The 25,439-nt window shown below is 36.1% G+C and overlaps 1 protein-coding gene across 2 annotated transcripts in view; it reads right to left on the bottom strand.

Annotated features, from left to right (window-relative positions):
* Hdx (highly divergent homeobox) overlaps nt 1-25,439 on the bottom strand; it is a 121,876-nt gene that overhangs the window by 13,565 nt on the left and 82,872 nt on the right. For both annotated transcript variants that reach the window (NM_001290459.1, NM_001080549.2), the window contains 3 exons: nt 11,850-12,057; nt 4,193-4,272; nt 427-510 (listed from right to left, as the gene is read on the bottom strand). In NM_001290459.1, the coding sequence (NP_001277388.1) occupies nt 427-510; nt 4,193-4,272; nt 11,850-12,057 (372 nt within the window). The remainder of the gene's footprint in view (nt 1-426; nt 511-4,192; nt 4,273-11,849; nt 12,058-25,439) is intronic.

A 25,439-nucleotide genomic window follows, 5' to 3' on the forward strand; every position in this document is an offset into this window, starting at 1 on the left:
ACTGAAAAATAAATTCTCTCCTTAACCCTCTCATGTTACTGTAGTGTTTATTTTGTTTGAGAAAGATTTAATGTTTCCCAATCTGATTTCAAATTTCTGGACTAAACTGACGTTTCTGCCTTATTCCCACACATAGCTGGGGCTTCACATATATACCTCTAGCAGCTTTACTACCATTTAAAAGAAAACCGCCTTTACTATAAACTTCACATTAATTGTCACTATGTGTTGTTCTCCCATCGATGCTAAATTTTGAGCCAGTAAACAGTTGGTTTAAAACCATAACAACTAAATAAGCCACAATTATGAACGTGTCCAACATTTTGATTAACTTTCAAGATGCCTGAGAAAAATCAGCACTGAGGACCAGTCTATCAGGCAAAAAAATGAGAGGCACTCTACATGTTTTCTGGAAGTTCTTTTTACCTTGTAATCCAGGAGAGAATTTTCTTGTTCTACCTCAGAATTGCTTATCATGTCACTTTCTTCATCATCGATAATTTCTATTTTCTGTAACACAAGCAGAGAAACTTTGACAAATACATATCAGATCAATACATACAAAGTATACAACATACCTCTTCAAAATTTAGTTTGGTGACAGAGTGATCTAGGTTATCTGGATTGATTAAACTTTGATAATTGGCTCCTCCTTGTAACATACAGCATGTGTATCAACCCTTATATCTTTAATTGGTGATTGATAGCTCCCTCCGGTGATAAGGGTAATCTATTTTAATCACACACACACACACACACACACACACACACACACACACACACACACACACATGCATGTGCACTTGCCCACCTGCCCGCACACTAGAAACGAGTTTTCTTTCTGTTCCAATAAGACTCTTTCTTCTAATGAAAAATGTTAACATATGGCATGCATCCCAAAGGAAAATACAATATCTAAAAATTCACGTGTTTATTGCACTATTAGCTGGACAACTGAAAGCAGACATCTATGATATGATGATGAAAATCGCATGGTGATTTGTTCTCTTCATTGGACAGTAACAAAGACAGTAAAGAGAGGACAGAGACAGAGAGGGCAGCCCCCTCCGCTTCAGAATTAGCACACAGCAAAGCGTGTGCAGTATCTTGAGCACAGTACGTACTTAAATAATATCTGTCAAAATAAACAATGTAGCACACTGTTGATGAAAAGAATACAATAAGCTCCAATCAGGAGGGCAAAACAAATTCTTTAATTAGAAAACCTTTCTGTTTTCAAAAAGAAAGGGAAAAAACCCCAATAAGATCAATTAAAATATTTTCCTTTGCATATTGAAAATGTAGTTGAGGTAAAACAAACTGTATGTTAAAACATTTAAACACTACCAAGTCAAAAGAAAGTTTCAAAAAGGAGGAAACTAAACCTTATTTAGTCACTAGACAGTGTTTTAAGAACAAACACATTAATAGCATCATGTCTTAGGCAGAATATGAAATCAGATTTCGTATCCATATATATATTTATATGTGTGTGTCTATCTATCTATCTATCTATCTATCTAGATACACACACACACACACACACACACACACACATATGAATATACTTACACTACCGCTGAGGATATGACTCCATCACAGTGTTTCTGACCTGCAGTCTATGAGTCATCAGGACAGCTGCAGTGAAACTGCCTTCTACCACTGCATGGACAGTAGCCTAATGTTTTGTTTCCTATGATGACCACTATAAACTGAAGTCTTAATCACATCATACTTCTTGTTCTAAGGTCTTTAGATTTTCTACCTATTTGGACGTTTTTTTAGAAAATGGAGCTAGGCATTTAAGAGAAGAAGACCCCAGCAGCCACTGTATAGATTGTGCATATAAATAGATCTTATATGTCTCAGATTTGTCATCCATGACTAATAATTGGGGGCACTCAAAACTTACAGGCAGAGGAGATCAACCTTTGAAAGTTTGAAGTTTTGTCTCTGAAAATCAATTGTTCTTGAAAAATTAGGTGCCTAAGTGACTCTGAGTCATAACTCACGGCTTCATTTGTTATTTTCAGCTGTCTGCTGCTGATGAGATGCAATGCAGAGATATTCAGGCTAAAAATGAACACATCTTTAGGGGAAAAGGTATTTGAAATGTAAATAAGTGTTTATGTTTTATACACTATAATTCACATCTAGAGCAGAAGGAGATATTTGCTGAGATTTAAAATATTAGGACAGTTCGTTTTAGAAAACAGTGATTATCACATACTTGATTTAAAAAAAAATGACTGCCTCAAAACCAAACCTAACTTTTCAATATGCCTGTTGAACTTAGTGTTTAGAAGAATCAAACATGGACTTAAACTGGGACTTAAAAAGAAAAAAAAAGTATAATGGAATGCAATCCTGAAGTCTATTTTAAGTGTAGAGAACATTAGATATTATTGCTATTTAACAAATATGAGCCAACATGTATATTTTATGTGCTCTGTTTTTATTGAAGAGATGTTCAGGATTATACTGTCAAAGAAATTATGTTTGTGATAGAAGCTAGAGGAAAAATAATCCATTATAAGGTCTCTTTTAATGAAAATCATGCATACAGCAATGACTCAAAAGCCAAAAGGAAAACATGATTGCATTTCTGTTTGTGTCTGACTTGGTTTAATACTATCTTGATTCCTATATAACTTTACATGGCCAACATATAAACAAATTCTGCTAAAACAGCTGCTAAGGGAACATCATTACATGTTTATATTTTTACAAAACCCAATTTAATCCACATACAGCCTGCTGCTATTCAAATTCTTTTTTTTACATAATTTTTCAATAAATATTTTTTATTACGTATTTTCCTCAATTACATTTCCAGTGCTATCCCAAAAGTCCCCCATCCCCTCCCCCCCACTCCCCTACCTACCCATTCCCACTTTTTGGCCCTGGCGTTCCCCTGTACTAAGGCATATAAAGTTTGCATGTCCAATGGGCCTCTCTTTCCAGTGATGGCCGACTAGGCCATCTTTTGATACATATGCAGCTAGAGTCAAGAGCTCTGGGGTACTGGTTAGTTCATAATGTTGTTGCACCTACATGGTTGCAGATCTCTTTAGCTCCTTAGATACTTTCTCTAGCTCCTTCACTGGGGGCCCTGTGATCCATCCAATAGCTGACAGTGAGCATCCACTTCTGTGTTTGCTAGGCCCCAGCATAGTCTCACAAGAGACAGCTATATCTGGGTCCTTTCAGCAAAATCTTGCTACTGTATGCAATGGTGTCAGCGTTTGGAGGCTAATTATGTGATGGATCCCTGGATATGGCAGTCTCTAGATGGTCCATCCTTTTGTCTCAGCTCCAAACTTTGTCTCTGTAACATGGGTGATTGAATTAACTCAAACAGGTGGGATATTCAAATTCTTAAAATGCTGCCTTTCCATCTTTGCCGTGATGTTGAAAGCAATTAACAGAGTCCAAGTTAACCAAAAAGACGTTTTCAAATACAATATAGTGTGATGGGTTGTATATGCTTTGCCCTGGAAGTGGCATTATTAGAAAGTGTAGCCTTGTTCAAGTAGCTGTGTCACTGTGGGTGTAGGCTTAAGACCCCTAAGCTGCCTGGAAGCCAGGATTCTGCTAGCAGCCTTCAGATGAAGATGTTGAACTCTCAGCTCCTCCTGCACCATGCCTGCCTGGATACTGCCATGCTTCCCACCATGATGATAATGGACGGAACCTCTGAACCTATAAGCCAGCCCCAATTAAATGTTGTCAATTTATAAGAGCTGCCTTGGTCATGGTGTCTGTTCACAACAGTAAAACCCTAACTAAGACAGACAGGTATGGCCTGAAGAGAGAAATCCTTGGATACAAGCACTAGCACTAAGGCTTCCTTCCTGATCTCCAGCTAAACTCCATTTCAGTTCTGCCATCTGTCCAATGGAATCAATCTGCTCCGTGTTCAGTGTGTTGAAGAAAGTAACTTGCTATATATAAAATATGTCGTATTTGAGCTATTAGGTTTTCATACGTGGAAATCTCCAAAAGTTAAAAAAGGAAGTATTTAACATTACTTATTGAGTAGTAAAAGAGATTAAATTTATACAAAAAAGTTCTGTTTTGGTTTACAGAGTAAAGCAAGACTTTATACTGACAATACAGATGTTGTCATCAACTGGCATGGTGTCCTTGAAATCCATCCTGTAATGAGGAAAGAATTTCAAGCTGTACATACCACATTATCTGCAGATACTGCCTGGTGCTCTTCATCCTTATGTGCCCTGGTCTCATTTGGGATAAGTTCATTGGACTCCTCTATAGGAAAAAAAAAAGTAGAGTCCATATCTTGTATCTCAAAACCTTAGTATATTTCTTTAAAGAATAATTTTGTCTGTTTTGCTAAAAATGTACACATGGCAAATCACAAATATGCATTGTTTTTAACTTTATTCATATCTTATTGAGTCATATATATTTTCATTAGTTATGTGGATGGGTAGAAATATACAAATGATCATCACTCTGCTTATTTATGATAGAAAAGATGTGAGAAACTTTTATCTTCAGCAATGAATAAATACACAAGTCACTTATGATATAGGTACACACAATCTTACATTTGTAAAATATACACACATGCATATATATGTACATATACAAATGTGTGTGTCTAATAAATAAAACCAAGAGATGACACTATTTTTTTCAAATATTGTTTCCATTATTATCTCTGGATAGAATTATATATAATTATAAATGATTTTTACTTTTATTTTGAAGTTTTTAAATTTTGTTCGGTGAAGCTTCTTCTATAATATTACTCATTTTTCTTTTCTTTTTCTTTCTTTCTTTTTTTTTTTTTTTTTGGTGGATAAGGTCTTGCTACATAGCCTTGACTGGGAAAGAACTCATCATGCAGATGAGATTAACTTTAAAGTTTCAATAATTTTTTCTGTCTCTACATCCTAGGTGGTGGATTTTCAGACCTCTGCCACCACACCTGGCTTTGATCATTATAAGATAAAAACAGCAAATTAATTTCTCAATAAATGGTATAAAATTTTAAATTCAGATTTCCAATTGTATTAAAAGGCAGGATCACTTCAACACTTGTATATACACATTCACCTTTATATATCTTATACATATGCAAAGAGATACTACTCATGAAAATATCCCTTTGCTCTTGTTTATAGAAGGTTGTTCTCGCTGGGCAGTGGTGGCGCATGCCTTTAATCCCAGCACTTGGGAGGCAGAGGCAGGAGGATTTCTGAGTTCAAGGCCAGCCTGGTCTACAAAGTGAGTTCCAGGACAGCCAGGGCTATACAGAGAAACCCTGTCTCAAAAAACCAAAAGAAAAAAAGAAAAGAAAAGAAGAAGGAGAAGGAGAAGGAGAAGGAGGAGAAGGAGAAGGAGGAGAAGGAGAAGAAGGAGAAGGAGGAGAAGGAGAAGAAGGAGAAGGAGAAGAAGGAGGAGGAGAAGGAGGAGGAGGAGGAGGAGGAGGAGGAGCAGGAGAAGAAGGAGAAGGAGAAGGAGAAGAAGGAGAAGGAGAAGGAGGAGAAGGAGAAGGAGGAGAAGAAGGAGAAGGAGGAGGAGGAGGAGGAGCAGGAGCAGGAGGAGAAGAAGGAGAAGGAGAAGAAGGAGAAGGAGAAGGAGGAGAAGGAGGAGGAGGAGGAGGAGAAGGAGAAGGAGAAGAAGGTTGTTCTCTAAGGTGTAAGATTATTTCTGTTCCGATAGTATTTTCAACAATGGATTTGTATTTTTTCTAATCAAATTCATTATTTTAAAATAAAAAATAATAAAACAACGAGAGACATTAATTTAGAGAAACTAGTCTAATAAAAGCTGTCTGTGATGAGCTATGGCAAGTGTCTGCTTCAAGGCACTGGGTGTATCTACATACATTACCCCTTTGCCCCTTTATTTTGTAATATCCTCACCCAGATGCCTTAAAAATGGAGTAGGAATATTTATCTCTGTGTCTCTCTTTTCTACACAGCAATTTCATGGAGATAATTTGGATAAATACTAGCAAAATTTCTCAGACCCTCGGCAAATGACATTTCATTCAACTTAGAAAGCAGAACAAAAATATATATCATCCCTCCTAAGATTTTCCTAGTCCATTTATTTCCATGTATAAGCATGAAGAAGGATTAGGAGAAATTCACTTTTAAGAATTGTTTATGAGAATTCAAGTATATGATATCCAAGAAAACTTCAGCAGAATTTTAATACAATGTTCTGTATAAATTCAATTTAACTTTCTTATCTCTACCATATATTTTAAATTAAATTTTATTGTATGTACTTGTGGTATATAATACAATATACATGTATATAGCAAAAAGATTGCTACAATGCAACAAATTAACATATTTATCATCTCACAGTTTCCCATCCCCCAGGCGACAGCTGCTATCATCACTTATTGAAAATCCTGAATACACAATACACTATCATTAACTGTGGTCTTCATGCTTTTTATTAGATCTTTCCCCTTATTCATCACACACATTGTAACTTTGTACCCTCTGAGTTCCATCTCCCCATTCTCCTACCCCATTCAAAAATCCACTCTTTTATTACATTTGATATACTTGACCTTCCTTGCCCTGCTATTTGCTGCAACATGGATGAACCCGGGGGATGTTATCTAAGTGAAATAAGACAGGCAGAAAGAAAGAAAGAAAATAAATTGCATGATCTCATTTATTTGTGAAATGTAAGAAAAGTCAATTTAAAATTTTATAAAAACAATGATTCCTAGACAAAGGAAAGTTTACCTATTCATTAGTTAGACATTTCAAGTCACAGACATTTCAAGTCCTACATTATTAGTGATGAAATGAAATGGAAAGAGGGAAAATTGTCATTAGACTTAGCTGCAGTTCTGATATTAGGAATAGTGGTCTCAGAAGAGGGGTTATATTACTCATCAACAAGATCATTACTGGTACTATTCCTTATAGGATTGCTGTATATTCTTCAGATTTACTCGTAAGTTTATACACAGCTCCAGATCACTGACAGCATATGTATGCTTTGATTATTTTGGAAAATTTATATAAAAGCTATTTTGAGGCTTTTGAAATTAAAAAAAAGGTGTAACATGATACACTAAATAAGCAATGTTTTCTTCTGCATATAGATACTTTCAACATTAGGAAAAGTTTGAGATGTAAAAACTGCCAGTGTGTCTTGGTAATTCCTCACACACACACACACACACACACACACACACACACACACACACACAAAGGGCAGCTTTGCTAATTGAAAATAAAACATAGAATTAATCAGTGAGAACTCCAGAGGGCACTCTATGTGGTAGCTTAAGCTCATACTAAGCCACAGAAAAGTTATCTTTGGATGCACATACTACATATACCCCATATATTAAGATACAGCTGTAAAAGATACACTGCTAGAAATATAAAGTTGTAAATATTATTTACTTTAAACAATTTGATTCTCAGAATAGTGAAAACCTTTAAATTTTCTCGTTACCCAAGTATTATTTTTGCTAAAGTCTCCAAATTGTAAGAATCAATTCCACCATGCCTATTTTCACTCCCTCCCAGGAAAACAGAAAAGAAGATGGGGGGACAGGATGGTCAAGTGCAAGGCAGAACCGAGGTGATTCAGAAGGTCTATGCCAGGGACCTCCATGCTTGTTCAGACACGAAAGAGCACATAGGAAACTGTTAAAGAATCATGCTTGCTTTTGTTAGCTGGCAAAGCAAACCCGTGTTCTTTTGCAATGTGAAGGATAATATTTTTCCATGCAAAGGCACTGAAAGAAAACTGTATGTTGTTTTCATGTGTTTGTTTTAACATGTATTATAATATGGATGCACTAATTTAAAGATATTTCCCCTTTGAGATAGTTAAAACACTCCAATCTTTTTAAATGAACAATTGTGTTTAAGGACTCTGAATTGTAGTCCTTAGGTTGAAACTATCTCTACATCTCTTAGGGGGAATTGATGGAAATCTCAATGTAAACATAATCAAGCAATCTTTTTTCCAATCTGGAAGAGAATAGGTCAGTGTATTTATGAGGTAGGTTTTAGTCTCTTCCAGATGATACAATTACTTCTTACAAATAGGTCACATAGTCAACACAGTCAGATTAGTATTGTCCATCAGTGAAATGAAGAAACTGTACAGACCTAGTAGGAAACAGTACCAAAAGGCTCCTTCTAGTCCTTGAAAATGCTTTTCTGCAGCAATTTCTGAGGAGAATGAAAAGGTTACTGTGTGCTTGTGAAAAAACTAGCAACCGGGAGAGGCAACTGCTTACTTCTCATCATGTGTTTTCTGATTCATACATTAAATTCTCTCTCTCCTTTTTCTCATTAGGTCTTGATTACTCTGCCAGCTATCTAGACAACACACTATTATATGACAAAGGACCCCAGTACAGGAGCAGCAGTTTATTAAATGGGGACCATTAATGCAGACTTTAAAATTAACATTCGCTGTTTCCCCATTAAGTGCTTATTTTCTAAAATTCTGTTTCAGGAGAGGAAACGGCAGTTGGGAATGGAACTCTGTACTCAGGGGCCTATGTATTTTGCTTCATCAGAATAGTTCGTCACAGCAATCCTACCCTTTCAGAGAAACATACAGACCCTTCTTCCCTACCCACTTCAAATAGCTGTAGGGCATTAGGCTCTAAAGACCTCATCATATAATTATTGGGAGTAACCCAAGGATCTCCAGCGCTATTATTTTGGAAAGACTAACAGAAGATAAACATATATTTACTGGATCAACTATATAAGAAAAATGACCTTAGAAATCATGAAACACCTTTTTTCTTGATGATTTTTAAGCCTGCAACAGTTTTCCTACACCTTAAGCTCCTTTTATCATTTTCAACCATAGGTGAGAGAGAGGAGGGAGGAAGGGAGGCAGGAGGAGGGAGAAAGAAGAAGAAAGAGAGAAAGAGGGAGAGAGAGAATATTCACACTTGATAATCTTTCAAACACCTGGATTTAAAATTCATTGCCCTCTCTCAGTGACAGCTTTTCTATCCCTATCATTATTCCACCCATTACAATTTGCCTGCCTGCCCCCTGGGCATGCAATTAATTGCTTTTGCAAAGAACCTCTTAAAGACTGATTCAATGGCCTCTCCTTTCTACTCAATTTCTATGAGATCATTGAGATAATGACCCCTCTTATTTCTGAAATCTTTTTCTTTCCTTGGATTTAGTAATGGCACACTATCCAGTTCTGATGTTCGTGAATGTCCTTTCAGTAGCTAATTTTTTTCCCGGGGCCCCAGAATGTAAATATTTCTCAACACACAGCCCTCCTCCATTGTCTTGTCTTGTTTTGTTTTTTGATTTTAATTTTCTCAATTAAAACTCTCTTTCTGTGGGTAGGTGCTAATTGGCCTCAGTTTGGCAGATTACCATGTTTCTTCTTCTGATTTAAGATCTCTTTTTGAGCTCCAGACCAATATTACTCAACAGTTCTCTATGTCCTGCTATTATCTAAAATTCAGAACTGCAAAGTGAATTAATCTTCCTAATGATAGGCTATCTATTTAATGTGCCGGCAATAAAAATTTTGAAAAAAATATAAGGAGGAAATTGTGAAAAGATATAGAGCTAAATGTTACAGTTTGTCTAGAGCTAAAAAGTAAAACTTTACCAGATATTAAGGGATTTTATAAAGTCACAGTTAAAAATAAATTAATGTAATACAACATGTGTGTGTATATATATATATATATATATATATATATATATTCCTGCATATACGTATGCATGCAAATACATATTTTATTTTTAAAAGCTACACTGCAACTAACTAAAGAATGAATTATGTAATAAATAAGTGTGCGCCAATTGCTTAACTATTTGGAAAAGTAAGACTAGGTATTCTCCTCATACATATTAAGGCAAAGTAAATTCCCAGTGAAATTATTATACAATTGCCAAACTATTACCATAAGGATATAAAATATATGAGCTTCCACACCCATAGGGCAAGAAGAGACTATAATTAGGACTACAAAGTCAGAAGCCACAAAGGAAAATACTGCTATGTATGACAATGTAAAAATTATATGCAAAAAAAAAAATCTACCTAAACAGGAAGTGGTGACAGGAGGACTAGGAGTAATGAGAACTTCTAATTCAAAATAATCAAATTCAAATGTCATCACTTCAAATACATCTTATGTCCCTATATAATGTCACTTTGATAAACCTATTTTATCAATACATTGTTTATTTCCCTAATCAAAAAAGGGGAGTATTCAGCCCACGTTTCAACCTAAGGAGATAGTGTTTCTTACTTGATCTAGAATCCTCTCTACAATGGAGCTTCTGAGGTATCCTAAGTAATTGGCTAACATTCTAGAGCCCAATGAAAGACTCATTAATAGCACAAAAGTTAGGGCTACTGCCAAATTGATTATTGCCCTAATTACTAAAAATGCTTTTGTATAACCAGTAGTTATCCTAACATAACATTTTTTTATCACACAAATAATGCCATCTTTGAAGATGACTAGTACAACAATGCACCAATCCCAGGTACTGGGGGATATTGAGGGATCAGGCATTTAAGACCAATCTTTGAAGTACAGTGAGTTCAAGGCCAGTTATCTCAAAATGTGTGTGTGTGGGGGGGTGTGTATCAAAAGTTAAGAGGTATTAATTAAACAAGGGGTTGGAGAGCTGGCTCAGTGAGTAAAGCACTTGCTACATAAGCAAGCATAAAGACCAAAGTGAGTATGGTCACCCACCAGCAATTCCAGCTCAGTGTATGAGATGGAGACAGAATTCCCAGAACAGGTTGGCTTGTACTGGAAAAGAGACCTTTGGGTTCTTGGATGCCTACACACACTCAAACACACGTGCATATCATACACATATACATATGTGAAATAGATAAATAAACCAGAAACGAATTGTCTGTATTCTGAACTGATAGCAGTGAAAAATAGCAAGAGACAAGTGTGCAAATGAGTGGTTTGAAATTCCTCACGCACAGATCCAAAAGGACTATAGATTTTATTATCAGATTCAGAGAAAGTACATAGAAAAACACTTACATAGTCAGAAGGCAGATTAGTGTGCCTGAAGCTGAGGACACAAGAGACACTGACTAAACATGAGAAGTTTCCTGGGGTGGTAAAAAATATCTAAAATTAAACTTTAGTGGTACAAATCCAGAAGCTTTACTAAATATAACTGGATTGTGTATTTACAGAGAGTATTTTATTATATGTAAAGTAAATATTAATAAACATTTTAATAAAATGACATTAGGAGTATTTATTTCTATGCTTGAAGTCAAATAAAATATTCTTCTTGGGTAAATGGTATTAATCTATGCTATGGGGTACAGTCTCACTCAGGGATGTATTGAGAGGTATCGTAAAGATGAGCCAGTTTAACTAAACTTAACAGGTGAAGAAAAGAGTCTAATGAGCTGAGTTAAATGCTTTGCCCGAAACTGTACAATTTGCTAGTAGAAAAGCTTTGAGTGGCACCTAGTATTTCAGATCACAAGTCTATTTTTATTATAGTGTGCCATATTCTCTTTTGTTCAAGTATTTGTAAGCTCACACCTAACTGACTAAGCATGCCAAATATAATAATTTACCTGCTTCTTGTATAAAGACTATTGTAATAACTAACATTTTTAAAAGTAGGCCATCACTATTGTGATAGATGAATGTTCTTTGTGATGACTTGATATAGAAGACTTTTTACATAGAAGCATTAAAAAATAAATCTGTTTCTTTTCAAATGCTTGGTCATATGTTTTGAACACTCTAGACTTAAAGTGCAGTACACTGAAAAGCAAGTAAAAATACATCAAATTTCCAAGGGCTGTTGTTATTAGGAGGTGCACTAAAGTACCTTGAGAGCTTGCTTCGGACAAACAGATGGACACTTCATCATTTCTGTCATTATCCTCTCCTACTTCAGGCCCAGCTTCCTCTCCTGGTGTGAGTGCAGACAAAGAACCAGACTCAGGCTGCTCAGAGAAATCAGCAGGGCCTCCTCTTGGAGGTGGAACTTCAATTCCCATTAAACGGTATTTTCTTCTTCGATTCCCAATCCAAGTCTTTGTAAGAGAAATATAAGCAATTTTAGAAAATCTGGGCATCAGAATAAGAAACAAATGAGGCATAAAATATGATTAGAAAACACATGTAACAAGAAAAATTTCATTAAATTTTTTTTAGCAGAAGAGGTTTTTTATTTAAATATCTAGATTTTCAAACGATATGCAGGCTATTGAAGATTGATTTTGTTCCTGTTTTTGTTGTTGTTGTTTGTTTCCAAGGAAAACAATTCACCAAATCTTTAAATAGGAAAATTGATTGGTCTTTTTTTTTTCAATGAAATAAGGCTTAAATTTTGTTCTTCATAGCTAAAATTGTGCCCTCTCTGTGTGTGGCTGGCTTCAAAATACTTGTTTCTAATAGTCTAAATTTTTGTTTTTATTACATTTAGAACCAATTGAAGTTTTTGTTTTTCTTTGTTCTTTTGTTTTTGTTTTTGTTTTTTTTTTTCAATATTTGGGATTAAACCTAGAGAGCCAAACATGTTACTACTGAGCTACATCCTTAGACTTGACTTTTGTTACTTTTGCTGTTTTTGAAACAGGATCTCAATTTGTTACCCAGTCTGGCCAGGAAGTCACAATGTAACCTGCGCTCCCCTTAAACTAAAACCAGTCCTCCTGCCTTAGACCTTGTATTGCTAGGATTATAGGTGTGAGAAACCATGACTAACTCTTAAAATTTTTATCTTAAAATAACTGGAAATTCACAGAAAAACTCTATTATTAACTTTGTTTCTTGTGACTTATGTCTTACAGAATTAGAATACACTATTCAGAACAGTAGACTAGGTATAGTGGTGCATGCCTATAATTCTGGCACTTGGGAGGCTGAGGTATAAAGATTGCTGTGAATTTGATGCTAACTTGGGATACACAAGGAGTAACAGGCCAGCTAGGGCTAATTAGTAAGATATATATATATATATATATATATATATATATATATATATATATATATATATATGAAAAAATTGGGTATATGCCTTGCCCAGCTTTTGGCTATTTCATATAAAGTTTCTATAAAAAGCCCTATGTAATCTTTTTGTGTTAATGTATGTTTTTATTTTATATTCTTAACAATCTATATGATATTATATATATTTTCTATAAAACTTCGATTACCAAAGTACTCCATCAGTGAAATTCATGGAGTTCTTTTTCATTTTCTTGATGATTAAGAATCTTAAACACGAGCCGGGCAGTGGTGGTGCACGCCTTTAATCCCAACACTCGGGAGGCAGAGGCAGGTGGGTTTCTGAGTCCGAGGCCAGCCTGGTCTAGAAAGTGAGTTCCAGGACAGCCAGGGCTATACAGAGAAACCCTGTCTCGAAAAACAACAACAACAACAACAAGAATCTTAAACACTATTCCACATATTGATTTGCTACTCATATAGCCTCTTTAGTGAAATGCCTCTTTTCTAATTGAGATATTTAACTGAATACCCAAGATAGCGTTCTTTGAGTTCCTTAAATACTCTGTGTATTAACTTTTTTGGTCACATATGTGGTTGACAAATATTTTATCTCAGTGTATAACCTGAATTTCTATTCTGGGTTTTCTGCAGCAGAAATATAAAACATCTTTAAATTTTAAAAAACACTTCCCCTCAAGTTGCTGGTGAGAGGTAGGTCAAAAAATGCAAACTATTGCCATTGCTCTTGGTTGCCTACCAGAACTTGATTGTAAGACCTATTGCTGATCACAGAACTTGGGAAAATCAAGTTGATACTGGCTAGGAAGCTTCCTCCTGGCTGGTTAGCTTTTCATGGTACCAGAAGGTGTTATGGTTGCTGAGAGCAAAAAGTCATCAATAGTCTTACCCAGCTGTGAATGCTGTGAGATACAATAATAGTCAGCATGGCTAAATACTCTCTTATCACTGAAATAGTGGCAAAGATAATATAGGAATAATCAACCACTTTCTGATTAGACTTAAGGTCTGCTCCATGGGAAACAAATGTATGCCTAGTTCTATAAATCCGATTAAAACCCCATGGGTGGGGAGCTCATAGGTCATACTATTATTATTTTGTTTAATGGGCATAGCATCAAACTGATCCCTAAATTTGTATATTTCTACCTATAGATTAGTTCAGCTCCCAGATTTTATTAGAGAAGTGTCTGGGCAGTGAATGGGAGCTAATACAGAAACTCACAAGTGCAGAGAACATTTCAGAAGGAGGCGAAGAAATGTAAGAATTAGAATTTGGGAAGACCAGAGTGAAATAGTGTCTCTGGACATGACAATAACTGTTGTATTCATGAACTCATGGCAGACAAAGCTTAGATGCACAATACCTGCATGAGCTCAAGCCAACCAACATTTCAACATGGAGGGTGGAGGAGCTCATGAACCCTGAGCTGAAGAGCTATTAACAGTTGATGGTTTCTGAGGTAAGAAAAGTGAGTTATTTTTAAGGATGAATCTATAGGTAGGTTGACAAATTCCTATAGATGGCTTTATATCCAAACAGCCAGTTGGACTCAATGGCTTTTTTTTTAAAGAGGACATGCAGTACAGAAAGGGAGTTAATCAAGATGAAAGAAGATGTGGAGAGGAACTGGAAGGAGTAGAGGGACGGGATACTGTGTTTAGATTATATTGTATGAGAAAAGAATCTATGTGAAAGGGGGAAAAAGAGGAAATGAAATTGGGAGGGAGTGGATCTAAGAGAAGTTATGGGGGTGTTGGGAGTTAATATGATCAAAATGCACCATATGCAAGGATGAGATCATCAAATAATTAATAAAAATACATTTTCAAAAGAAAATTTATTAATGGTTTTGATAATGGGTTCATTGAAATGATCAGTGACATTGGCAATTAGACTAGCAAAGCAAAAGAGAGATGGCCTCCACTATTAATATCAGAAATAAACCAGAGTACATCACTGTAGACTTTGTGGACACAAAATAGATAATATGGGGACATATAAACATCTCTGAACACACAATTGGACGACTTGGATAAAATGGAGCAATTCTTTCAAAACTGCAAATTACTGTAGTATAAACAAATTACTTGAACAGAATCTTAACTGTTAAGAAAATTTACTTCATCATTAAAAACTACCCTGTAAAGAAATCTCCAGGACCCCAAAGCCTGTAGATAATTTTATGTTTAATTATAAAAAGTAGAATGTAAAATATTCTAAGAATGAGAGTAAACAAGATATCCATTCTGGCTACTTGGACTTAACATGGAAGTGATTTTAACTTACATACCAATTAAGGAAAGTATAGGAATGTATACAGAGCAGAGAGGAAGAACTAAAGCTCTATTTGCAGATTGTAGGATAGAGTTTATACAGAAGATCCCAAGGAATACTCCTACAAATAAGAAGTGAATTCAGCAATAACTGCGAATACTAAAATCAGCACAAAGAAACCAATTGCGCTACTATATAGGAAAACTAAATGTACTGACCTGGGTATGGTAGCATATACCTTAATCCAAGCACTCTAGAAGCAGAGGCAGGAAGAGTTCCTATGAGTTCCAGGACAGCCATGGTTACATAAGTGAGACCTTATAGCAAAAAGTGAACATATTAATGTTATAATTTAAAATATTATATTATTTTCTCCCCATACCTTCTTTCTGTGGTGTTGAGGATTAAATTCAGCATTCATAGTAGGCAAGCTCTTTACCACTAGACTACACCCCTAGTACTAGATTATATTCCATCCCTCAAAAAATGTAGGCATAAACTTAATAAAATATGTGTAGGAATCATATGCTAGAAACTACTCTCTCTCTGTGTGTATGTGTGTGTTTGTATATCTAAATACCAAGACATGTTCCACTGTGCTTGTGGAGGTCAGAGAACAACTTTGGGTGTCAGTCTGGCTTTCATCTTGCTTGAAATAATGTGATTATAGGCATGTATTATCATACAGCCTTTTCACTAGTTCTGGGTATTCAAACTCAGGTCCTTATATTTGCAAGGCAAATGTTTACTCATTGAACTAAGCCCCCAAGCCATTTTTCTAAGTTATAGTTTTGTAGGGTGTAGATTAATGTCTGTACACCCATTCAGGTGTGTTTGAATATCATTTTCAGGTGTTGTTCCTCAGGCACCCTTGGTCTTTTGGTCATTTTGAGAAAGGGTCTTACTATGTATCCTCAATATGTACAGCAGGCTGGCTTCATACTCAGAAAAACAAATGCTTCTGACTCCCAAACTCTCAAGTAAAAAGGTGTATGTCACCACATCCAGCCAGTTTAGACAGGGTTGCTCATTAGCCTAGGGCTTAATGGCTAGGCAAGTCTGTCTGTCTGGACTGATAGCCCTAGGGATTGGCCTGAATCCATTTTAACGGTTCTAGAATTCCAGGTGTGTGTGTGTGTGTGTGTGTGTGTGTGTTACTGTCTGGATTTTAAAAACTGTACTTTTCATTGCATTTTTGTTCTCTGATCATTTCATACCGGTATAAATGAAATATGATTATAGGTACCTCTCAACCCCTCCTTACCCCTCCAATTTCCCTGTAACCCTCCTGATACATCTGTCCTCCCAACTTCATGTTTTCTTTGTTATTGTTGTTAACCCACTACATTTAATTTGTTTTGTGCACATGAATGTGGGTCCATCCACTGGAGTATGTGAAACCTACCATTGACCATACCCAGTAATTATAATTCTTTTTCTCCCAGTAGCTTTCAATTGCCAATAGCTTCTCAGTAACTGATGAAGCTTGGAAACCACCTCCCCCATCTCTGCTGGAATACTGGCTGGCCAGCTGTACCTCTCTTAGACATATACCCACTTACTTTTTGTTTGTGTGTTTGTTTGTTTGTTTGTTTGTTTTGTGCTATCTGGAGATGGAACATGGGTTTTCATATTTATATAGTTAGCATTTTACACTGATAGAACTATCTTCCCAGACCCTTTCTATAAAAATATTAAATAGAATTTACTCTATACCAAAAAAGCTTCATAAATACAAAGCCATCATAGATACTTTCCAATGTAAATAAAAATGTGATTAAGGTTAGTTTTATATTTGGTTAGGTTTTTCAGAAAAAAATATGTCTGGCAAAACAGAAGAACTATTCAGTTAGTTTAAGAAGGCTAACTATTGTTTGTACTTGCTGGGTTTGGGAGTAGGAAAGCAAATTCAGGAAACATAGAACTTTACATGTATTTAGCAGTGTATACTAAACATGAAATCTAAAACAAACATATTGTCTTAGATGAAAAGTAATCCAAGAGAAAATTCTTATAGATGTTGGGTAATAATTTTCTTAAATTGGCTAGCTTTCCCACTAAGGAAAAACACTAGTTTAAAAAGTAGTTTCCATTTCCCTTAATGTTGCCTCATTACAAATAAATTGCTAGACTTCAGAAAATCTAAAGAACTTGACCTTCTCACCAAAGCTCTTTTTATTTTATTTGTTATGTTCTTTCACTATTTCCTATCTGTGAGAACTGCTGCTTAGGAAAATGTAATGCACACCCTTTTCTTGTACAATCATCCTAGCCAGAGATCTTGGGTAAATGAAGGCATAGGCAACAGGAGGAAGATACCTTCTCTTTAGGATGCTTGCCTTATTTACATCATAAAACCTGAAGGAAGAAGAAGAAGAAAAAGGAAAGAAAAAGAGAAACCAAGTTTCTGCTTCTCTCCCTGGAGGTGGGGAATCTCTCAGCTATGACAAAGTTAAAATGCGATGTGAATATTGGCAACTATTTGAGAGGTTTGATTTTATCTTTTGTATTCTAAGGTGCAAAATATTTTTAGATGCTCCTCAAAATTAAACAGCAGAACCCAAAGTGGCAAAATGCACCTACAATGAGTTTCTAGGCAGCCCATATTATATAAAGAGACTGCCTTCAATGTGCGTACCCTGAATGGCAATGGGGAACAATTCAAAAGAGAAATGCAACGGTAAAGATTTTATTTCATTGGATAGACTAATAGAAAAATTCGGTAATCTTACAAGTGGCTATGATTTGAATATCGATGTTCTCTAACCCTATTAGTATGATAAGCTTTTAACCTGTAAAGTGAGAGTATTGAGAGGCAGAGCCCTTGAGAGATAACTAGGTCATGAGGGTGAATCTCAAGAAGAGATTTACTGCTGGTTTAAAAAGAAAAACAAATGGATGTCATATTTTCCACCATGAAAAAAATAGTTAGCTGTCTAGAATGGGCCCTAGCCAGACATTACATATGCTAGCTGGCACCTTAGTCTTGGATTTTGTAGTCCTCAAAACTATGAGAGGTTTGTTTTTTTGACTTGCTTACAACAAGCCATTTAATGTTATTTTGCTCTAGCAACTTGTGATGGCCACTTGACTGAGTGAAGGGATACACAGAGAGTCGATAAACAGGATTTTTTGGTTTAAGAGGGCCCTCTGGAAGGCAATAGCATTAGATTAGCTCAACTGAGGAAAAAGATAAACCTAGCCCATTCATTGAATACTTTAAGTTCCCATTTAATCTTTTCATGAACATTTTAAAAACATCAAATTTACCACTCTTTAAGTTTCTCCATTCTGGGTTTTGGAAGAATGTGGGATCTTTAATTAATTAATTAATCAATTAGCTGTTGTTCCCCAGCATTATTCCTAATAGTGGAAGGGCTACTTATATTTTGTGAATCTGACACAAACTAGAACCACCTCCATCAGATTGGCCTGTTGGTAAATCTGTGGAGCATTTTCTTGATTAACGAGTGCTGTCATGTTGGAGAGTCCAGCTTACTGCATGCAGTACCAGCCATGGTCAGGTGGTAGTAGATGGTGTAAGAAAGCAAAGCGAGCAGCATGGGAAATAAGCCAGTAAGCAGTGTTCTTCCAGGGTTTCTGTATCAGTTCCTGCCTCAGCTTCTAAGGATGATGGACTGCAACCTGTAAGCCACATAAGACTTTCCACTCCCAAGTTGCTTTTGGTCAGTATTAAATCACAGCAACAGAAAGCAACCTAGGGCAGTGGATCAGTGTCCAAGTATTGTACTCAGTTCTTCGCTTCAGAGTTTCTTCAACCCAAAGTGCTTTCTGCATTCCAGCTTTTGAATATATGCAAAGATAAATTTTATCTACTTCATATTAAACTTGATTTGTTTAGAACTATCCAGTTTTTCAAGAGTTTTTGAGACAGTGTCTCACTATTTAGCCTGGTTGACCGTGTAGATGTGACTGGCTTCAAAGTTCCAGAAATCCCCCTGCCTCTGCATCATGAGTGCTTGGGTTAAAGGACTGTGTCACCATGCCTGGCTGTTGTTCAACTGTTTCACAGAATCTTTTGGCAAGTTATTTTATTACTTGGCCTTAGATTCCTTGTGTGCAAAATTAGGTTTTCTGGTTTCCAAATACTTTCCTTTTTAGGATAATAAGTATCCTTCCAGGATGGTCATCAATTGATAGAATAGGATTTATGTCTTTTTAACCAGAACACCTAAGAATAATTTCAGAAGTATAATGGCCATTAAAAGTGAAGACTTTTAGACCATAAATTTCTAATAGTATTTCTATTAAGCAATGTGAAAGTATATTCTTAATTTTTCGTATAGATGTATGCTATAATATAGTTCATATTTTCTATATGATACACATACCTATATATACATATATATATAGTATACATTTCTGCTAGATATTTGTTCATACCACAAATATTACTGAATACTATACAGCAATCATATATACAGTAGTAGAGATAACAAGCAAGATATATGGAGGGAACTTGAACTTACAATACAATACTGGTGATACATATAAAAACAAATGCAAACTAAATAGTTTGACCAGATGTTACAGTGAGAACCAGCTAACTACCATAACTATTTAACTACCATAATGCACTATAGAGAAGACTTTTCCATATTTAACTCAGTCTCTCAATTTTAAAAAGGGAAGAAAAAACATTGTGTAATAGCAGGGCACTGAATTAAATCTCAGGGTACTTATCAGCTTATTTCCTGTACTTCCTATTCTTTATTGAGACAGTCTATCACTTTGTAGCCCTGGCTAGCCTAGAACTTATTAGGTAAAGGATGCTGGTCTAAAAATTATAGGTATCCTGCATCCTCTTCCTGAGTTTTAGGTCTAAAGGTGTAAATCAAATACTAGCCTGTAAAATTTATTATTTTAACATTTTTTGAGTGCCAGACTTGAACCCAGGTTGCTATACATACTAGGCAAGTACCCTAACACTAAAATACGCCCTCCCCTAAACTGATTAAGAGTCACTTGACTTCTTGTCCTGCTGAGGATTTACTCCTAGGCTTTGCAAAGCATAGTGCCAGGCTTGGCTAGCACTTTTCTGGGAAAGTAAGTGCTCTGCCTCAGTGCTCACTGGCTAAATTAATGTCTAAGATAGATAATAGAAGCTAGGCTTGGTAGCTTTTATCTATAATCCCAGCACTTAGGAGGCAAAGGGAAGAGGGTTGCTTTGAGTTCAAGACTAGTAACCTTAGCTACTTAGCTTAGACTATAGAAACTCTGTTTTAATAAAGAAAACAAAAAAGATAGCAGAGAATTTACTATATAATTGAAAAATTGTGGTCTGTATTAAAGACATTTCAAATGTAGCCATGCTCTTCTGAAACTAAATGTAGTCTTAAATTTTAAAATGTGCATGCATTTTTCTATGCAATTAATTTAAATTTCACAAAATCAATTTTAAACATTCCATCATGTATTGCTCACTCTAACATTTGATCATGAATCAGTACATTTGGGCCTGTCCACCATAAACAATACCCAGATGGAAAAGGCAGGCATTATAACAGAATTATCACAAGAAAGGGTGTATGTTACCGGTTTTTGAGTACTGTTCCCATGTAATTTTATAGGCTTTGTAAAATTATCTTCCAACTTACTGAAGCTCAGAGACAATAAAGCACCTGCAAGTTCCTTAAGCAAGCTGCAGTCTTTATACCGCACAGAATTCTGGCACATGGTAGGTTCACCGTGCACAATTGTTAAATGAATAAGTTAATAAACAATAGACAGGAATCTAGAAATAATATTTTAAGTTAAAGAAGCATGTGCATTGTAACTATGATACTTAATTAAAATCAAATGAATGGTGTGCCACGTTTTCTTCCCAGGCTTCTTACAAGTATAGTAATCCTCTCATAGCTTTGCTGTTGGTGTTTGTAGTTTCAGTGACCAGTAGTCAAATGTAGTCTGTGAATAGAAACATATGTCTTGACTTTCATCACTGAGACCAAAGTCACATGGCTTTTTATCACAGTATAGAATTATAACTGTTTTTGTTTGTTATCAGTCATTGTCATTAATATCTTGAAGCTAATGTAGAAACTAAGCTTTATCATAGACATGTATACATAAACTAAAATCAATATACAAAGGGTTTGAGTTTCAGAAATACACTGGAGGTCTTGGAATGCTTCCATGAATCAAGGTTGCAACTTAATGGGACAGAACAAGGAAAAAAAATCTCTAAAATGTCAAAATTTTGTCATAAGTAATAGTTGACTAGCCATCTAGACACAATGCTCACTTCAGTAATCAGCAACATGAACATCCTCTGTACTTAACAAGATTTCTCCTGAACTCTCAAGAGAGTTTTTTAATGGTAAAAACTCTTGCTCAGAGCAATTTATCAAATATTATAGAAAAAGTCCTTTTAAAACCCATCCTCTCTTCAGGGAATATGTTTTAAAAGGACTTTTTCTATAATATTTGGTAAATTGCTCTGAGCCACCAACCAGGCAGCATACACTAGCTGGTCTGAGGACCCTGACACATATACCACAGAGGATTGCCTGCTCTGGACTCAATAAGAAAAGATGCATCTAACCCTCCAGAGACTTGAGGCCCTAGGGAGCGGGCAGGTCTAGTTGGGTAGGAGTGGGGAATATCCTCTTGGACTGTAAAAAAGGATTAAAAAATAAAAATTAATAAAAAAGTTTTCACTAACTTAAGCAAAAATAAAATATCACTTCATCTTTGTCTTACATATTGAGAGTTTCTGTAGGTATAGTAGATTATACACATAACTGATGCAGGACTTCATACTAATAGCACTAGTTTAAAAACATACTAAGTACATGCCTTAACCCACTGAGAGAATCCTAACCATGAATACTATGGCTATATCACCTTGCATTTGAGAAGTGTATATTTTTGAAAATAATCTGTACTTATCTATTTTCTTTTGAAGTACAAAGGAAGGGGTCCCAGGAAGGCCCTGAAGCACAAAGCACTTATTACTATCAGTGGCAGGTTAAACAGAACATTTGAAAAAATATTTAAATATTCTACAGAAAAGTTATAAGATAAATTTGAGGATACCTTACTGAAGGTAGAGTAAAGAGAAAAACAAGTTAAAAATAAGAATTACAAAGAGACAGTTGTATCCCTGTAAAGGAAGTAAGCAATTCAGACTGCAGTGAGTGAGTCATAAGATTCAGAAAATATATATTCAAGATGATGAAACTATTCTACTGCCAAATGTGTGGGGATGTATTGAGTAAGTATGTAAAGAAACTAGCATCAAGTACTTAGAAAACTAGGTAAGCAAATATGAAAATATCAGAAATACAGCATAAGAAATATACTGTGATAGCACACACTAATAGTGCCAGCACTTGGAAGGGTGATGTTTCCACAAATTCAAAGCCAGCCTAAGCTACTTGATGAGCATCAGAGAGCTAGAGATACAGTGGGAGACCATGTCTCAAAAACCAAAAGTGAAAGACCTTGGCTGCGAACTCTGGGGACAGTTCCAAGGTCCCCATAGGACTCTCCACTACTCAGGTGCCCTAGCATGCTCAGTATTTTAGGATCACAGGTAAGTGGAACACAACATCTGTTTCAACACCACCAGGAGTGCCTGGAGCCAGCAGGAGCAGGGACACAGGAACCCCACCTGACCAGTGGCTCGATTTCCTTCCAGTTGGCGCTGGTCTATCTTGGTTTCAAACTCAGCAGACAGTCCCATGGCCCCCCCAATGCCAGGTGCTCTAACACGCCCAGGGTCCTAGGATCCAAGGATCCTAGGAACTTGGTCACACCAGAATCTCCGGGTCTTAGAGGAAGCTTAACTGCCAAGAACGCTGACACACCCAGAATCTCAGGATCACAGGATCCCTGAATCACAGGATCACAGAGAGAGCTGGATTCTGAAGAGTCCTGAATCAACCAGGATTACAGGAAGGACAGGCTCCAATCAGATATCTCAAGGGCAGGGAGCATTTGAGATAATCAGATGACAGGAGACAAGCTTAAGAACAGAAGCAAGAGAAACCAAGGTTACTTGTCATCATTAGAACCCACCTCTCCCACCCTAGCAAGTCCTGGATGCACCATCACACCAGAAAAGCAAGATAAGGATCTAAAGTCACTTCTCATGATGATGATGGAGGACTTTAAGAAGGACATAAATAACTCCCTTAAAGAAATACAGGACAACACAGGTAAACAGGTAGAAGTCCTTAAAGAGGAAACACAAAAATCTCTTTAAAAATTACAGGAAAACACATCCAAATAGGTGTAAGAATTGAACAAAACATTCCAGGATCTAAAAATGGAAGTAGAAACAATAAAGAAATCAGAAAGGGAGACAACTCTGGAGATAGAAAACCTAGGAAAGAAGTCAGGAGTCATAGATGAAAGCATCACCAACACAATACAAGAGATAGAAGAGAGAATCTCAGGTGCAGAAGATACTATAGAAAACACTGACACAACAATCAAAGAAAATGCAAAAATGCAAAAAAGATCTTAACCCAAAACATCCAGGAAATCCAGGACACAATGAGAAAACCAAACCTAAGGATAATAGGAATAGATGAGAAGGAAGATTTCCAACTTAAAGGGCCAGTGAATATCTTCAACAAAATTATAGAAGAAAACTTCCCTAACCTAAAGAAAGAGAAGCCCATGAACATACAAGAAGCCTACAGAACTCCAAATAGTTTGGACCAGAAAAGAAACTTCTCCCATCACATAATAATCAAAACACCAAATCCACAAAACAAAGAAAAATATTAAAAGCAGTAAGAGAAAAAGGTCAAGTAACATATAAAGGCAGACCTATCAGAATTACATCGGAAACTATGAAAGCCAGAAGATCCTAGGCAGATGTCATACAGACCCTAAGAGTGCACAAATGCCAGCCCAGGCTACTATACTCAGCAAAACTCTCAATTACCATAGAAACCAAGGTATTCCACGACAAAACCAAATTTACACACTCTTTCCACAAATCCATCCCCTCAAAGGATAATAAAGGGAAAACTCCATCCAATATAAGGAAGGAAACTGTGCTCTTGAAAAAGCAAGAAAGTAATCTTTGAACAAACCTAAAAAAAGATAGCCACATGAACAGAATTCTACCTCTACCAACAAAAATAACAGGAAGCAACAATGGCTTTTCCTTAATATCTCTTAATATCAATGGGCTCAATTCTCCAATAAAAAGACATAGTTACATAAACAGGACCCAACATTTTTTTCTTTAAATCACTTTTTATTTTTATTTTTTAATTGGGTATTTATTTCATTTACATTTCCAATGCTATCCCAAAAGTTCCCCACATGCTCCCCTACCTACTCCCCCACCCACCCACTCCCACTTCTTGGCCCTGGTGTTCCCCTGTACTGGGGCATATAAAGTTTGCACAACCAATGGGCCTCTCTTTCCACTGATGGCCAACTAGGCCATCTTCTCATTCATATGCAGCTAGAGACACGAGCTCTGGGGAGTACTGGTTAGTTCATATTGTTGTTCCACCTATAGGATTGCAGATCCCTTTAGCTCCTTGGGTACTTTCTCTAGCTCCTCCATTGGGGGCCCTGTGATTCATCCAATAGCTGACTGTGAGCATCCACTTCTGTGTTTGCTAGGCCCGGCATAGTCTCACAAGAGACAGCTCTATCTGGGTCCTAGGACCCAACATTTTGATGCATACATGAAACCCACCTCAGTGACAAAGACAGACACTACCATAGAGTAAAAGGCTGGAAAACAATTTTCCAAGTAAATAGTCTGAAGAAACAAGCTGGAGTAGCCATTCTAATATTGAATAAAATCAACTTTCAACCTAAAGTTATCAAAAAAGTTAAGAAGGGACACTTCATACTCATCAAAGGTAAAATTTACCAAGATGAGATCTCAATTCTGAACATCTATACTCCAAATGCAAGGGCATCTACATTCATTAAAGAAACTTTACTAAAGCTCAAAGGACACATAGGACCACACACAATAATAGTGGGAGATTTCAATACCCCACTCTCATCAATGGACAGATCATGGAATCAGAAACTGAACAGAAGCACAGTAAAACTAACAAATTATGAAACAAATGGATTTAACCTATCTATAGAACATTTTATTCTAAAACAAAAGGATATACCTTCTTCTCAGCACCTCATGGTACCTTCTCCAAAACTGAC

Source organism: Mus musculus, chromosome X, assembly GCF_000001635.26.
Source record: "Mus musculus strain C57BL/6J chromosome X, GRCm38.p6 C57BL/6J".
In the NCBI taxonomy this organism is placed as follows: Eukaryota; Metazoa; Chordata; class Mammalia; order Rodentia; family Muridae; genus Mus; species Mus musculus.